General features: G+C 40.2%; 1 protein-coding gene across 1 annotated transcript; it reads left to right on the forward strand.

Moving 5' to 3' along the window:
* The first annotated feature begins 728 nt into the window (after positions 1-728).
* LOC140863174 (uncharacterized) lies at positions 729-16,233 on the forward strand. The gene is made up of 2 exons (XM_073266393.1): positions 729-911; positions 15,208-16,233. Exons 1-2 carry the CDS (start codon positions 729-731, stop codon positions 16,231-16,233), a joined length of 1,209 nt encoding a protein of 402 aa, XP_073122494.1.
* The last annotated feature ends 457 nt before the right edge of the window (positions 16,234-16,690 follow it).

A 16,690-nucleotide genomic window follows, 5' to 3' on the forward strand; every position in this document is an offset into this window, starting at 1 on the left:
AACTTTTTGTAAATAACCTAAAGACGCAATTGTACCCCTTGTCCGCGAATTCTATGCCAATGCGACCGAACGTGAGGATGGAAAGGCGTACATTAGGGGAAAAATAGTTTCCTTTGATGAAGCTACTATTAACGTCTTACTTGAAACTCCCAATGTCGATGATAGCCTCTATCAGTGCTTGAAGGCCGAGCTGGACTTTAATTTGATCATCGATCAATTGTGCTATGAAGGAGCTTCTTGGCATGACCCTTTCTCCTACCAACACTTTCCGGAGCGTTATCTACTTTTGGAGTTGGCTACGTGGTTTTCTTTTGTTTCTAAACGAATGATGCCGATATCACATACTAGTGGGGTGAACAATTCCAGCGCCATTATACTATATGCGTTGGATTTGGATTGACCGATCAATGTGGGCCAATTGATTCACAGCGATATCCGGAGATCTATCTACACTCATTCTGTGGGCCCTATGTTTTGCCACCATTATTTATGAGCTTTGTGTTCAATTTGGTGTGGAAGTTCGGGCCGATGAGGAGTGGATGCAACCAAGTCAACTAATTGATAGGGCCCTTGTGCTGATGAAGGAAGCTAAGACGAAGAAAGATTTTCCTTCGGGAGGTGGAGCCAGTTCGAGCATTGCCGTAGCATGTCCACCTCATCCCCGTCGTCGCTCCCTACCCGATTTGGTCGAGGAACTTACTGAGTTTGCTCATTAACAGAATAAGTACATGGCTGCTACTAGTGCACATCTTCAGGCCATGGATGCTATGATACGAGGGATGACCACTCAGCTTGGTCTCGATGCCTCAACGTTTCCCGCTACTCCGCAGTACCCTCCGCCATTCCAGTTCCAGTTTGCTGCCCCAGCTCCTAACTTCCAAGTTCCACCGCCTGAGTATGAGGATGATGATGTTGCACCTTCCCAACCATGAACCAGGGGAGTCTCTATTTTTTTTTAATTTTGTTTGTTTCTATTTGTTATACATTATATGTTTCTCTGTGTTGTGTTTCTAGAGCCTTGAGGGAAATGTTTTAGATAAGTATGGGGGGTGTAGTTTAGCTATGCATATTTATTATTTTGTTGCATCCATAATGTTTAGTTAAATGCATATAGTTCGTATTCTTGTCATCATGTTTCATTCATTTAATGTTTGTTGTGTTTTGCATAAGAAATATGATGATTGATAGCCAATGATGATGAAGTTGTTGAGAAAAATAATTTTTGTGAAATTTTTTTTGCTCTGGATTGAACATGAGAAACCGTAGGTTGAACCGTGAATAATTTTAAGCGCACATTTTAAACCAGTGAAATGTAGCGATTTCATTGATGATGTTTGTGTCTGTGTGACCATTGCATGGCAATAGGTGTTTGTTGATTTTGATAGTATCTTTTGAGTTCCAATGATTTTATGACATTGCACGTACGATCTTGGGCGCACCTATTAAAATTTTTAGGAAAATATTTGTGAAAACAAAGTTGGCTCCATCCGGGTTATGAACAAGGGATTGAAATCCTAGTCGCCTTGTTCTTAACTAAGTATGCGGACTCAATGGGGTTAAAATTTAAAAAATCTAAATTTTTGAAATAAAAAAATTCCATCCGGGCCTGGAGAGTGATTGAAATTCTAATCACTGATCCATGGCTAAGTTCACGGGTTCAATGGGATTGTAGCTTCATCCGGGCTATAGACGATGGGATTGAAATTCGAATCCTATCTTAGTTATAGCTAAGTATGCGGGTGATTATTGGGGATTAAGAAAATCGGGTGCAAGAGGTGCGTAATATATCTCTAGAGAGTTGTGTTTTTGTTAGAAATTGTTGGGATGAAGGAGCTCTTGATTGTGATACTTGCACTGATTTTTCATAGGTCTGTAAGCAGTCTTAGAACAGATTCTTTTAAAGTTGCATGTACCTGGAATAACATGACACACACACACAAATTCACGCAAAAATGATGGTGTATTATGAAAAATCGGGAGCATTTGTGGATTTTGTTTTGTTGGTTGGGAACTTCTATGAGGCTTTAATTTTCATTATTCTTCCTTACTTATGTTTGTGTTGCATGATTGCTTTTTGTTAGTCTTGCTCGAGGGCGAGGAAAGTTTTGGGTTTTATGTGCATATTTTTGGGTTGTTTCATTATTGTTTTGCATGCATTCATGTGTTTATATTCATGTTTTTAATTAGTTTATGTTATATTTCATTTGTCTGCATAATGTCTCTCCTGGTTTATTTTGTAGAAAATTCATGAAATGTGGAAGAATTGGATAGAAATCCTCTCGCTTGAGCGCAAGTTTCTACCGCTCGAGCGAGACCAAGTGAAGATGAGAAAAATTGCAGAGTGTCTATCGCTTGAGCGCAACTTGTTGCCGCTCAAACGAGGTGGAAACTCGATAATATAGCAGAAGATGTCTCGCTCGAGCGCGACTTGTTGCCGCTCGAGCAAGACGGGCGTGCAGAATTTTATTTTTGGGAAATTCCTTGGTTGAGTAAGATTTGATCTCTTGAATATTTGGATGTATAAATAGCTATTTTATCATCATATTGAGGGTTCCGAACATGTTCTAGAGCAAAGGAGGCGAATACATCTTCAAGCTCGTTCTACTCTTCTTTATTTATTTTTATTTTTTATTTTTGGATTCATGTTTTGGGTTGAAAAACTTGATTATGAATTATGTTAAACTTTGAGTAGTAGGTTTTATTTCGATCAAAGCCACGTGATTTGGCCGAACAAATCTATGTAGAAAACTTGAATGTTTGTTTCGAATTTTTCAGATTTGGTTTTATATTATTGATTTTTGTATTTAAATTTTTCTTGTGAATAATCTAGCCAATTGTTTACTTTCCTGTTAATCGATTCCAAGTCGAAAGGGGAGGAATTGATTTCGATCACTTCATTAATCAACACAAGGTTAAATCGACTATAAATAGTATTCGATTTCATTGTGCGCTTTTAGGTACAAACTGAATATTCATGATTCTTAATACATTTTAATTTTATTAGAATTATGAAAATTAATCCGTCAACATTTGGATATGTTTAATTGTTCTAGAAATAGATTTTTAAACAATTTAGGAGAATTCACCGTAATTTAAGATTTAATCTGAGTCCTAAATCGTCTACTCGTTGCATGATTTTTTCGGTACCTACGTGTGTCCTTGATCGAATATTTTCTTCATTGATATAAACTTAAAAATTCTTGATGCGGTTTATTTGAATTGATTTTATTTACAATTTATTCCTTAGCTAAAATCCTGAAATCACTTTTATTTGTTAGTCTAGATTAAGTAAAAATAATTATAGTTTGGTAATTACTAATAACAGTCTCTGAGGGTACGATACTTGGACTTAAATCCACTTACTATTACTTGACCAAGTATACTTGCTAGTTGTTACCGAATTTAGCGGTCAATCACTGAAATGTGAGCTATCATCAAAATACTAAAATCTTGCCAGACATTAAGTTTTGACTAAATTCGAGTTTTGGCTCCCATATTGAATTATCAACTTCAAAATATATTAAATATTTTAAAAATACAATAAAAAAAATTTATCATCAAAATCAAGAGTTCTTGTGTTTCAAAATCCAACTTAATAGCTATCATCGTAGTATTGGCATGGAACCGTTTGAGGCTCACTATGGTCGTCGTTGTCGAACACCCTTGTTCTGAGATGAAGTTGGGGAGCGGCAGGTTGAGGGACCAGAGTTGATTGATCAAGAAAAGATTCATAGTTGTGAAGTAAGACAGGTCAGTTATGCCAACACCAAGCGTATACCTCTGCATTTTGAGCCAAGAGATCATGTGTTCTTGTGAGTTTAACCTTTGCAGAAGGTGATGAGTTTTGTTATGAAGGGAAAATTAGTACCAAGATTTCCAGATCCTATAGAAAGTAAGGGATGTGGCTTATCATTTGGCATTACCACTACGCTTCTCCAGCATTCACAATGTGTTCCACGTATCTCTACTCCGTCAGTATAAGGTTGACGGGAAATTAATGTGAGGAACGGTTAAATTTGTATGTAATTTTGCCTGTTGCAAATCGTGCTTATAAATAAGGATGGAGATCAGTTGAGGAAAATGCTTGAACACTTTTCACTCAAAAATCTATTACCGCGATCAAGATTTTAGTCGACTTTTCAAATTTTAATAGTCTTCACAATTCAAAAGCACACATTCAAGTTAGATATCTGATAATTGAGGATCACATTTGTGCTAGAACATTCAATTGTTTCATACACTTTCATAATATCAATACATGCGACTCGTCTGCCACATACTAACGGAGAGGAGACACGTGGAATACATTGTGGATGCTGGAAAGATACGACGGTAAAGCCAAACAATAAACAACATCTCCAACCTTCTCTATGATCTCAAACAGACCAATGAATCTCGGCACTAACTCGCTATTGAGACCAAACCTCATAACCTTTTGAAAAGGCAAAACTCACAAGAACACATGCTCTCCTGACTCAAAATGTAGAGGTATGCGCCTGGTGTTGGCATAACTGGCTTTCCTATCTTGTGCGCCTCTGAATATCTTTTTGATCAGTTTGAATTTATCGACAATCTATTGAATCAACTCTGGTTCTTCAACCTGTCATCCCCTAACTTATCCTAGAACAATGGTGTACAAAAAAAGGGCGACCATTGAGAGCCTCGAATGTTGTCATGTCAATACTGCGATGAAAACTATTATTATTAGCAAAATCTAACATCGGAAATTGATCCAACCATGATAATACAAATTCCATCATTGAAGCCCTTAGCATATCCTATAATGTTTGAATAGTCCTCTCTGGCTGGCATTCAGTCTCAGGAATATATGCTGTAAGTTTTAATTGCATGCCTAAGTATGATTAGTAGGTAATTCTGGGGTGGGTCACTACATGTAGCGAAGCTGTGCTTGGGTCAGGGCCTTTGACATCAGCGGGCTGACAACAGACGCAAGTAGTCTGATATCTCTAGTAGTATTAAGGAGTATCTATTAGTTTAGTTAAGGCTTTTAGATCAATGTAAGTGTATGGAATTATCTTGGTACATAGTGATGGATTGTAGATGATTGTTCAGATAGGATAGTTGCTGGGGTACGAAAGTATTATTCGAGATATCCGGGTTGAATGTGCATATTATATGTGTTTCATGTTTACCTGTCATGTTTTATGTGCATATATTATGTCACTATCATTATGCTTCATGAATTATCATGTCGAACATATACCTTGTTATAGCCTGTAGTGGTGTTGTAGCCCGATTTTCTAATTAAGTTAATCAATTGTATAAACAAGTTTAATCGGTAAAAACTTGATTAAGGAATCCTTATTTGGGTTTAATAAGTTGAAAATCGGATTCAAAACATAAAGAATTGGTCCATTAGAATCCAAGGGTCTGGGTAGTTCGGAACCTCCGAAGAGAATATAGAAAGCTTCGAACAGGTTCGGAAGAAGATGTTGAATCGGATGCACTTAGCAGTTTGGAAGTTCATAAGCTCCGATCTCCCTCTGACAAATAGTTATGAGTTTTTTGATTGGTGATTAGACATGGTGAGTTCGAAACCTCTGATCCATTTCTCTTCGGAAGAAGATGTTGAAGTCAGATGCACTGAGCAGTTCAGAAGTTCGGAAGGTCCTATCTCCCTCTGACAAATAGTTATGATTTTTTTGATTGGTGATTAGACATGGTGAGTTCGAAACCTCTGATCCATTTCTCTTGCCAATTTATCACTTCTCTCTCTTTCATTCCAGTCTACTTATAATGGTTTATATGCATCGTATTGAGGGCCAGGAGATAAAGAAGCGCTATCGGGATCGTAGAGAAGTTGTGCCTAAAGTTTGGGGCCATCGCCATCAGTGGGCTGACAACGGATGCAGGTATGAGTCTAGACTTTAATTAGCTTTTGGGAGTAGTTATTAATATAGTTAAGGTTTTTAGTACACAATGAGTGATATGGTAATTAATTTCTTATAGGCTTAGAATTGTGAGCCTGAATTGCTAGGTTGCTTGATTAGAGATATGTATGTACTATTCAAGATATCCTGGTTGAGTATGCATGTACTATGTTTGCATGTTTATATGGAATGTTTTATGTTTATATATTATATCATGATTATTATGCTTCATACATGATAATGTTGAGCCAGTACCTTGATATAACCCGTAGTGGGGTCGTTCATACCCATATTCAAGAGTGGATAGTTGGATCTGTTAGTGTGGGATCAGATCACCGATATCCATAGATTCTTTTTGAAGTGTGAGCCACCTCCTGATGCGACGACCAGAGTGCTACATACCATGGCGTCACTGACTGAGAAAATTTTACCGTTATTGGTTTCCGGTAACCATACATTTGCATTGGCACTCATAGCATGTGTATAATCATATTTTCGTACTGAGAGATGTTATCGCTCACGTCCTCGGTTTTGTCTTGGACACCTCATTCCACGGGGCAGGGCTTAGGTTTGACGAACCCGGAGGGAGCGGTCGTTGAGGTTGCAGTTGTTTCTATGGATCGTGATTGTTTCCAATCTTAGGTTGAGAGTATTTTCAGTAATGCTTTCGATAGAGTTGTATAAACTATATTTCACCTTGGATTTTAGGACCGGTTGTATTCTTCCAGTTGATTTGTTGTAAGGTTTACTTTTCACTTTTTTTAATTTGTATTCGTACTTTAAGATATAATTTCATGTTATTATTGTTAAGTAGGTGATCCGGGAGTGGATCACTGTAGTGGCCCATATCCAGAATTAACGATAATGAGTAATTATCATGTGATCATGTTAGATTTAGTAAAATGTGATTAAGGAGACTTCTAAATGGATTAATGGAGCCCGGAAATAGACCCAAAATGATCAAAAATGGTCCAGAGGGTCAGACAGATCGGAAGCTCCGAATTTAGGATCGGATGCTCCGAAGGTGATCGGAAGCTCCGATTGAATTACGTCATCCATGACGTGTGGTTGATCGGAAGCTCCGATCACCCCTATCCGAAGTCAACCAGTGAGATTTTGACACGTGGCAGATGAGGATGTTCGAAAGCTTCGATGGCAAGATCGGACGTTCCGATCAAGGATCGGAAGTTCCGATCGAGGATCGGAGGTTCCGATCGATGCCTATAAATATAAGGTCCGAGGCATTCATTTCTTACCAATTCCGAATTCTCTCCTTCGCCCTCGTGGTCCTATTTTAGGGCTTTGGGTACTCTTATTTTAGAGTTGGAGTAGGATATTTGTTTTAGTATAGTCAGACAGTGTCTGACATAGTAGCGGAGCAGTGCTCGTGTTGTAGAGCCGTGTTCGAGGCTGTGGATTCGTAGCAGGCGAGTGCCCTAGTTGCGGGATAGTCGTCATCAGTGGGATGATGATGGACGCAGGTATAGCTATGGTCTCCTTAAATTATTTAGGAGTATGCAATAGCTTAGTTAAGGCTTTTAGAGCTTATTGAATGATGCATGGGTATTTGCATTGTAGACTTGATGATAGGCTTGGAACCTAGAGTGGGACTACTAGGACTGCCTTAGAAAGTTACGTAAGTACTGACTGAGATTGCCAGCGGATATGCATGCTTATATGTTGCATTTATGTGTTTGCATTGTATTATATTATGCGGCATGTGCATATCATCTTGTGCCTGTACTTCTGTATATCTTTTGAGATGAGCCAGTTAGGGTTGCTCAGCCCTATTAGGACGTTTGATATCGAGTACCCTTAGGTACTGATACCTGAAGGACTCCGTGGTCCGCGTCCGTGATTCGGGAATGAGTGGTTGCACACAGTGGTTAGCTACCCCGATGTGACGAGCTTATATTCCAGGTGCCAGTCTGAGCAGTTCGTATACATTTATCCCAGATATGGATACCCTGTCATTTGCATGCATCATATTTGTATGTTTATCCGTGCTTTCGTATTGAGCTTAGAGCTCACGTCCAGTATTTTCTGTGTATCTGGATACCCTATTCGACGGGGCAGGTGTAGGTGCAGGATTGAGAACCAGGAGCCTGGAGGAGCCAACGACCTTGAAGACAGCAGTATTTAGCTGTAGATTTTTATCTAAGTAATTCGATTGGGTTGTATAAATTGAGTTTGTTAGCCGGTTGTATTCTGCCGGTCTACTTGTATTTAAGTCTTCCGCATCGATTTTATTTAATGCATGCTTAATTATGCTCTTAACTCTGATTAGGTAGTGGATCCGGGTCGGGTCGCTATATTTATGGTATCAGAGCTGCATGCAAGGGACTTAGGAAATTGATAATAAGACTTCTTGATTATCCTTGTAGGATTTATTGAGGCCTAGCGAAAGAAGAGTTGTTCTTCATTGCCGAGGTTTGCGGCATAAGTTTTTACAATAAGGAATGCAGCAGTGATGAGAACACCAGTAGTAGCATATCGATAGATAGACTGACTGCCATGAGGACAGTTCATCATTCGATGCATTGGAATGCTGATCGAAGAATATATGGATTCCAGCCAAAGAAGACTGGAAGAAAAGATCATGTATATCACGTCAGATACCTCTGAGGGCTTTTTGGGACGAATGGTGTTTAGTAATCCAGGTAGTTCCAGTCCTTGAAGATTCTCCACTCGTAGCTGGAGAGATTGTCAGATAGACCTTCACAGGAGATACCTTGAGTGCCTAAGGCATGACAGGTTTTGAGTGTAAGGTCTGTAAACTCGTGGAGAACATGTTTTTGCCGGTATGCTTGTATCGATGCTTTTGGAAGGCATACGGGAAACTTCATGTTCAAAAGCATGATTTGGGTATAAGAAGAACGCTGATGGTAGATCGTGAGCAGAAGAAGTCGACTGACATGCACTGACTCAGAGCATAGCTAGTTAGCTATCATGTGCCATTTCTCCGGAGTTCTTCGCTGGAGGACATGTAGAGAGACTTGGACGGGAGTATGCTTGTATCGATGCATGTGTCGATTAGAAGCTTCATGCTCAAGGAACAAGACTAGTACGATGATTTTAAATACTGTATTGATGTAGTTGTAAACAGTATTTCAGTTGTAATGAATCACCAGAATTTGGTTGTATCATTTCAAGTTATTGGATGTACATCTTGTTGTATTTTCAGGATATTGTAATGTATTACATGGGATTGTAATAAAGAAATTGTACAAACTTGAAGTAATGATACATGTTTTATTGATTTGTTTGCTCAGCAATTCATGATAGATTGCAAGTAATTTTAATAAGTTTGACTTGGAATTAGTTGATTGGTGATCAACTATGTTAGCTCATGGGTTTTGAGTAAGCCAACTGTAACGGATCGACATGGGGTTAGTCTAGGTGTTTTCCTAGGATTGACCTAATTAGTCGTTCGACTGGGTTAGTGCCAGTGATGAGGTGATTCATCTGGTAGTATGGAAATATTGATCTTGTTTAGAATTTTGAGTTTCGTTCTAGGTTGTTTCCGTAGAACAGTATCCTGATTGACCTTCATAGGTTAATAATTCGTGATGATGGGATTTCATCCGGAACTAGGTCGAGTATATGCCGAGAGTTGTGAACTATGACCATAACTAGACATGATGGAGCGCGACCCTATGCCAATGTTACTCTGGGAGTCTTTTGTACTTCAGAGAATGCCTGGAAGCCTTTGTGCTTCAGGATTGGCGGTGGGAAGGCTACCTAGTCTAGAGTTTTGGTAACAGTCACAACGGGGTATGACTTTGGATTAGATGACTGGTTATGTATCAGTGGTTTAGATATCATCTGACTGTCGTCAGAGATATTGGTTTGTAGTTTTGTCATAAGAACCAGTCTTGGAGGGATTTCCTTGACAATTGCGTACTCTGAGCAGATAGTTCTAGCCTATTGGATACTGCTAGACTAGTGGATGTAGTCGGTGTTTGGATGCTCTTGTGATAAGGGTTATCCAGGAGATGGGTTTGTGAACTTCCTAGAACATTTGACTCGGGGATGAGTATTTTTCAGCAATGATGGCTTCCTTCAGTGATAGATTATATCCGATGCTAAGGATTGTACATGACTATTTGAGGCGTGAGGATAGCGTGAATTATGCCAGTGTACACTTGGTGGTGATTTCAGGTGGGACACTGCGACAAGTAACCTCATTTTCGATTTGTTGCAGTCTTAACAAGAGATATAGTTATCAGGAGCATGTTCAGCGATATTTGAAATCTTTCGGACTTGTATTGCGGCTTGGGTTGAAAGAGTCCTTATGATCATCTTGAATGAATATAAATAGTGGATAGTATGTCTAGACTGGTGCAGGTTTAGCACTAGTGACTACTTGTAACTGTTGTCTGACTTTGTCAAAGATGAGTGATTGAATCAGCGGTGATTATTTTGATTCCAAGTAGTTGGGTTTTGCGGACGTGTGGCAATGAGATCATCGATATTGATCGGCCATGAGAGTTTCATCGATCAATGATTGTCTGATTAGAATTGGTACCGTCAGGCATGGCGAGAGCTACAGTATATCAATTTGATTGATCAGATTATTCCAATTGGTACTGATTAGGATATAGTGAATCAAGAAGTACTGGGAATAATACTTAAGTATGTTATGCTTTGATATAGCAATTCAAGTGCATTTAGGGAATTATTTAGTCGCTAAGGAATCTCCAGGGATGCTAGAATCGGGGATTTTGGATTCTGCAAATCACAAGAGTAGCCATAGGATGGCTCTTGTGATCATTTTATAGTTAATAGCATTACTGAGACTACCATTGACGGATTTTGATCTGAACATTGCTTGGTTTTAGCAATGATTTATCCAGTTTGCGGAAATAGGATTCAGTGATTGTCCCAGGATTGTCAGTGGACAAATTTTGGGGACTGTTAGTCAGAATGTTTAGCTTGAGGACTTCCAGCAGATTTCTCGAGATTTGTTCTTGAGAGGCGATTCGACAAGTGCTCATGGATTTCAATGAACATTAACAGGTTAGCATTAGTTGTTTCATGGGATGAGACAGCAGTTGAGACTTGTGTTTCTGAGTCTGGCAGGATTGTTGTCACTGATATCCCAGTGCGTTTTGATATGCTGTGTCATTGAAAGGATTAGATAACATAATTGCCACTAGTATTGATAGATTCTGTGCGGGATCAAGGTGAATCAGTTTGGTTATCCCTGCTAGTCAGCCAAGGGTTCGGTTATCTAAAATAGGATAACTGGAATCATTTTTGTCGATACTATCTCTAGTTCCGAGATAGAAGTAAGCATTCGATATAGGCTACTAATGCTGAGGGTGGTGTTGGTCCATCTGAGTGTTTCAGCAGGATGGTAGTGAATTTCGAGGCGATGACCTCAAAGGATGCATTTAGACAAGAAATTGTGTATAAAGATTTTGTCATCTGTTTACTTAGTTGGTGTTCTTTGGGAAACATTCATCGGGCAGAGTGAGTACTGAAAGTACGTACTATGATGCCAGGAATTGTCAGGATTTTGTTGTTATCCATGGAAGGATGACTAATGCGATCGAGTAGATGCTATCTACGATAACGGGATTCGGATCAAGGTTTATCGCAATCAGTCTAAGGATTTCAGATGATTAGAGTGGTGGCAGTGATGCGATTGCTTTACGAACTGGTGGCCGGTAGTTGCCATTTCTATTCGCATAAGGTACTGTTTTGAGAAGAAATATTTTATCCTTAGTGATAAAGAGTAACTCACATGAGTTCTTGGAAGAAGGATATCTAGGATTTGACCTAAAGTCAAATCTAGATCAATTTGTTTAGAACTTTGCGATAACGTCAAGGGATGCAATGTTACCGTTAGACCAGTGAAATACAATGTGTTGTATCAGGTTTTATCGTGGGCAGCGATGGAGTTCATGCATGTCTAGAGAATAGCTGATGGCTAGTTACGATCTTAGCAGGAGTGTCATCGCTAAGATTTGTAGGCAGGGTGACTGATACAGTCGGAAATTTGGACCGAAGGTGCCGTGTTGTTGCGGTTATCGATGGATAACTGACAATAGTCAGCAGTGTTACTCGATCCTCGCAGGATTGCTGATAAGAAGGCAGTGATTTCCAGAGTGATCGTTAAAAGCGTGCGAGTTTATGTTCTGATGTGGTTCAGTGAATGAACAGACCTTGCAGGTTTAGCGAGGTTTGGTATTGTCGAAGGTTATTTGACCAGATGTTTTGAACCGGAACTACTAATGAATTGGACGAATGGTTTATACTATAGTCCCGAGGTTTACCTTAGATTTCGAGGACGAAATCCTTTTAAGGTGGTGGAAAAGTAGTGGCCCATATCCAGAATTAACGATAATGAGTAATTATCATGTGGTCATGTTAGATTTAGTAAAACGTGATTAAGGAGACTTCTAAATGGATTAACGGAGCCCGAAAATAGACCCAAAATGATCAAAAATTTTCCGGAAGGTCAGACAGATCGGAAGCTCCGAAGTTAGGATCGGATGCTCCGAAGGTGATCGGAAGCTCCGATGAACGATCGGAAGCTCCGATGAACGATCAGAAGCTCCGATTGAATTACGTCATCCATGACGTGTGGTTGATCGGAAGCTCCGAACAGGATCGGAAGCTCCGATCACCCCTATCCGAAGTCAACCAGTGAGATTTTGACACGTGGCAGATGAGGATGTTCGGAAGCTCCGATGGCAGGATCGGATGTTCCGATCGAGGATCGGAGGTTCCGATCGATGCCTATAAATATAAGGTCTGAGGCATTCATTTCTTACCAATTCCGAATTCTCTCCTTCGCCCTTGTGGTCCAATTTTAGGGCTTTGGGTACTCTTATTTTAGAGTTGGAGTAGGATATTTGTTTTAGTATAGTCAGACAGTGTCTGACATAGTAGCGGAGCAGTGCTTGTGTTGTAGAGCCGTGTTTGAGGCTGTGGATTTGCAGCAGGGGAGTGCCGTAGTTGCGGAATAGTCGCCATCAGTGGGCTGACAACGGACGCAGGTATAACTATGGTCTCCTTAAATTATTTATGAGTATGCAATAGCTTAGTTAAGGCTTTTAGAGCTTATTAAATTATGCATGGGTATTTGCATTGTAGACTTGATGATAGGCTTGGAACCTAGAGTGGGACTACTAGGACTACCTTAGAAAGGTACGTAAGTACTGACTGAGATTGCCAGCGGATATGCATTCTTATATGTTGCATTTATGTGTTTGCATGTTATTATTGTTATGCGGCATGTGCATATCATCTTGTGCCTGTACATCTGTATATCTTTCGAGATGAGCCAGTTAGGGTTGCTCAGCCCTGTTAGGACATTTGATATCGAGTACCCTTAGGTACTGATACCTGGAGGACTCCATGGTCCGTGTTCGTGATTCGAGAATGAGTGGTCGCACACAGTGGTTAGCTACCCCGATGTGACGAGCTTATATTCCAGGCGCCAGCCTGAGCAGTTCGTATACAGTTATCCCAGATATGGATACCCTGTCATTTGCATGCATCATATTTGTATGTTTATCCGTTCTTTCATATTGAGCTTAGAGCTCACGTCCAGTATTTTCTGTGTATCTGGATACCTTATTCGACGGGGCAGGTATAGGTGCAGGATTGAGCACCAGGGGCCTGGAGGAGCCAGCGACCTTGAAGACAATAGTATTTAGCTGTAGGTTTTTATCTAAGTAATTCGATTGAATTGTATAAATCGAGTTTGTTAGCCGGTTGTATTCTACCGGTCTGCTTGTATTTAAGTCTTCCGCAGCGATTTTATTTAATGCATGCTTAATTATGCTCTTAACTTTGATTAGGTAGTGGATCCGGGTCGGGTCGCTACAATCACTAAAAGTGGGGTCGCTCAGCCCCTTATTCCTTATTGGATGGTTGGATCCGCTAGTACGGGATCAGGTCACCTATACTCATAGATTCTGATATGTGCCACCTCTGATGCGATGCCCTAGCGTGCTAGCATGTGCTTACCTTAACGCATGCATAGCATGTGTATGCTCGTATTCATACTGAGCATTTTTCTCGCTCACGTTCTCATTGTTTTTTGGACACTCTATTCCATGGGGCAATTGCAGATTTTCCAGAAGTTGGGAATGCGTGTAGTAGGTGAACAAGGTTTGGATGCAGGGGTTATCACAACTTAGTTTAGGTGGAGTTTTGTTATTGTATTCGTTTCGATTTAGGTTGTATAATTATTGTTTTGGGTTAATTTGATATCGGTTTTATTATGTTGGGTTAGTAATTAATTATGAGTTCGCAGTTATCTTTGATTGTATTTATAATTAAGTTTAATTGAATTATTAAGTCTCTGCTAAGTAGGTGATCCAGAACGGGTCACTACACACATAAAATGATTCAGCAAAGCCAATCAAACCGCAAGAATAATGCCTTTTGTTATAGTTATTAATAACTAATTTTAAGTTTGTTACCCCGAGAAAATATTTCAACCCGAGCTCGTTTATAATGGGTCTACCCGATATAGCCCAACATGTCAAGGTCCAGCCTAGTTGGGCTACGTTGGGCTTTGATCAGGGCTTGTCATAATGGGCCGACCTGGGCTATTTTTAATGGGCCACAGGTATTCTTTTCGAGTGCAATTAGGACTCTGATATATACGAGATAAGCTTGGATCTTTTCAAATATTCACAAGATAGAGATAAGCTTACAAACGGTCCAATGAATGAAGAGTCCTACTCCAGGACATGTTATAATTCGACTAGGTAATTTACTCTATTTTCTCCTTTAAATACAGGTACTATTTTGGTTGTGTTCATTCATTACTCACTATTCATCATTCATCACACATTCACTCTCACTTTTATTCACACACTCATATCTCACATTTTTCGCACTCATCATACCCTCTGCCTTCAAGACACTAACTTAGGCATCAGAGGGGTCACGCCGAAAACATTTTCGGCGCCCCCTGACCTAGTTGTTGCTTGTGCAGAACTTGGTGGTATCCGACCCGACCCGACCTGCTCCATAGAGGATTTGGAGGATCCATTCTACCAGACCGAATCCGAGGTAAAATTTCGACATCATCAATTGGCGGCATCCGTGGGAATTTGAAAAAAAAAGAGTTTCGATGGCTAATAAAAATGGAGAGAACCCAAATTTGGAACAGTTGATAAATCAAGCCGTCCAAAGGGCTTTGGCAGAGAGGGGTGAAGCCAATCCCCCGCATCCCGATCAGAATGCCAACCTGAAGGAGATCAAAAAGTTGAAAGAAGAGATGTAGCAACTTAAGAAAAAGCAGGTCGGGTACCTAGATACCACAACAAGAAACATTCCTTTCACTCAGGAGATACTGGATGCCAACCTCCCCAAACAATTTAAGTTGCCTCACGTCGGGGAGTATGATGGTAAAGGAGATCCAGAGGAACATCTAGCACGCTTCGAGAATGCAGCTCTGTTGCACAAATATTCTGACCAGATCAAGTGTAGGGCTTTCCTTACTACTCTTATAGGACCAGCCCAGCGATGGTTCAATACGCTACGCCCCGGGGAGATCAAGGAATTCAAGGATTTTAGTAAATCTTTTTTGCACCACTTCGCTAGCAGCAAGAAGCGACCTACTACCACTTTCAACCTCTTTGCAATCAAGCAACATGAACATGAAGATTTAAGAGCATATATTCGCAGGTTTAGTGCTTTGGCTCTGGAGGTACCCATGGCTACACCAGACCTGCTCATCAGTGCCTTCATGCAAGGGCTGGATACAAAAGATTTTCTCAAATCTTTAATAAAAAGACCACCTGAGACATACGAGGAATTATTGGCCCGAGCTGAAAAATATGTCAACATGGAAGAAATACAGACTTCCATAGCAACTATAAAGAGGAAGCGGCCCAAAATTCCAAAGAATCACAGGGTCCCGAATAGCAATTTGGGTACGGGACAATCTTTCCGACCCTCGCTATTAGGTGAATTCACATCTTTTACTCCTTTGCGCATGAGAAAAACCCGAGCTCTACAAATTTGTGACGATCATAAACTCACACAAAGGCATCCATGGACTGAGAAGGGACCTCGAAATAGGGAATCGGATAAATATTGTCATTTTCACAATGAGTATGGGCATACTACGGAGGACTGTTGTCAATTAGATCAAGAGATTGAAAGTATAATACAGCAACATTCTGAATTAAAAAATATATTGATCCGTCAAGAGGGTATCGCCCGAACAAGAGACAACGAGGAAGATCACGACAGAGAGCCAGGACTGCTCCTCCCCATGAAGATTTCAATCGCCCAAATCAGGACCAGCCCAGGGAGGACCGAGCTCATCAAAGACCGGCTCCGCCTGCTTGAGGAATTATCAACATGATTTCTGGAGGCCCTACTGATGGAGATTCCAATCAAGCTAGGAAAACTAGCAGTAGAAAATTAATAAATATGGAGATTGAAAATCAAACTGTCCATACTAACCAGACCCTCTCTTTTGGGCCGGAAGATTTTAAAGGGGTTTCTAGAAACCATAATGATGCGATTGTAATAAGGGCCATGGTCGCAAATTATGATGTAGCCCATATTTTTGTGGATTCAGGCAGTTCTGTCAATGTTCTATTCAAGGAAGCAATAAATCAAATGGACCTAGGATAGTACAAGATGGAGCCCATCGTAAAATCACTCTTTGGTTTCACGGGTCATGTAATCTGACCTGTTGGGTTAGTACATCTACCCCTAACTCTTGGAAAAAGCAACGGTCGCAAGACCAAGATTGTGAGTTTCATTATAGTAGACGCTCCATCTTCCTATAATGCCATACTCGTTAGACCGGCCAT

This window comes from Henckelia pumila, chromosome 1 (genome assembly GCF_033568475.1).
Source record: "Henckelia pumila isolate YLH828 chromosome 1, ASM3356847v2, whole genome shotgun sequence".
Classification (NCBI taxonomy): Eukaryota; Viridiplantae; Streptophyta; class Magnoliopsida; order Lamiales; family Gesneriaceae; genus Henckelia; species Henckelia pumila.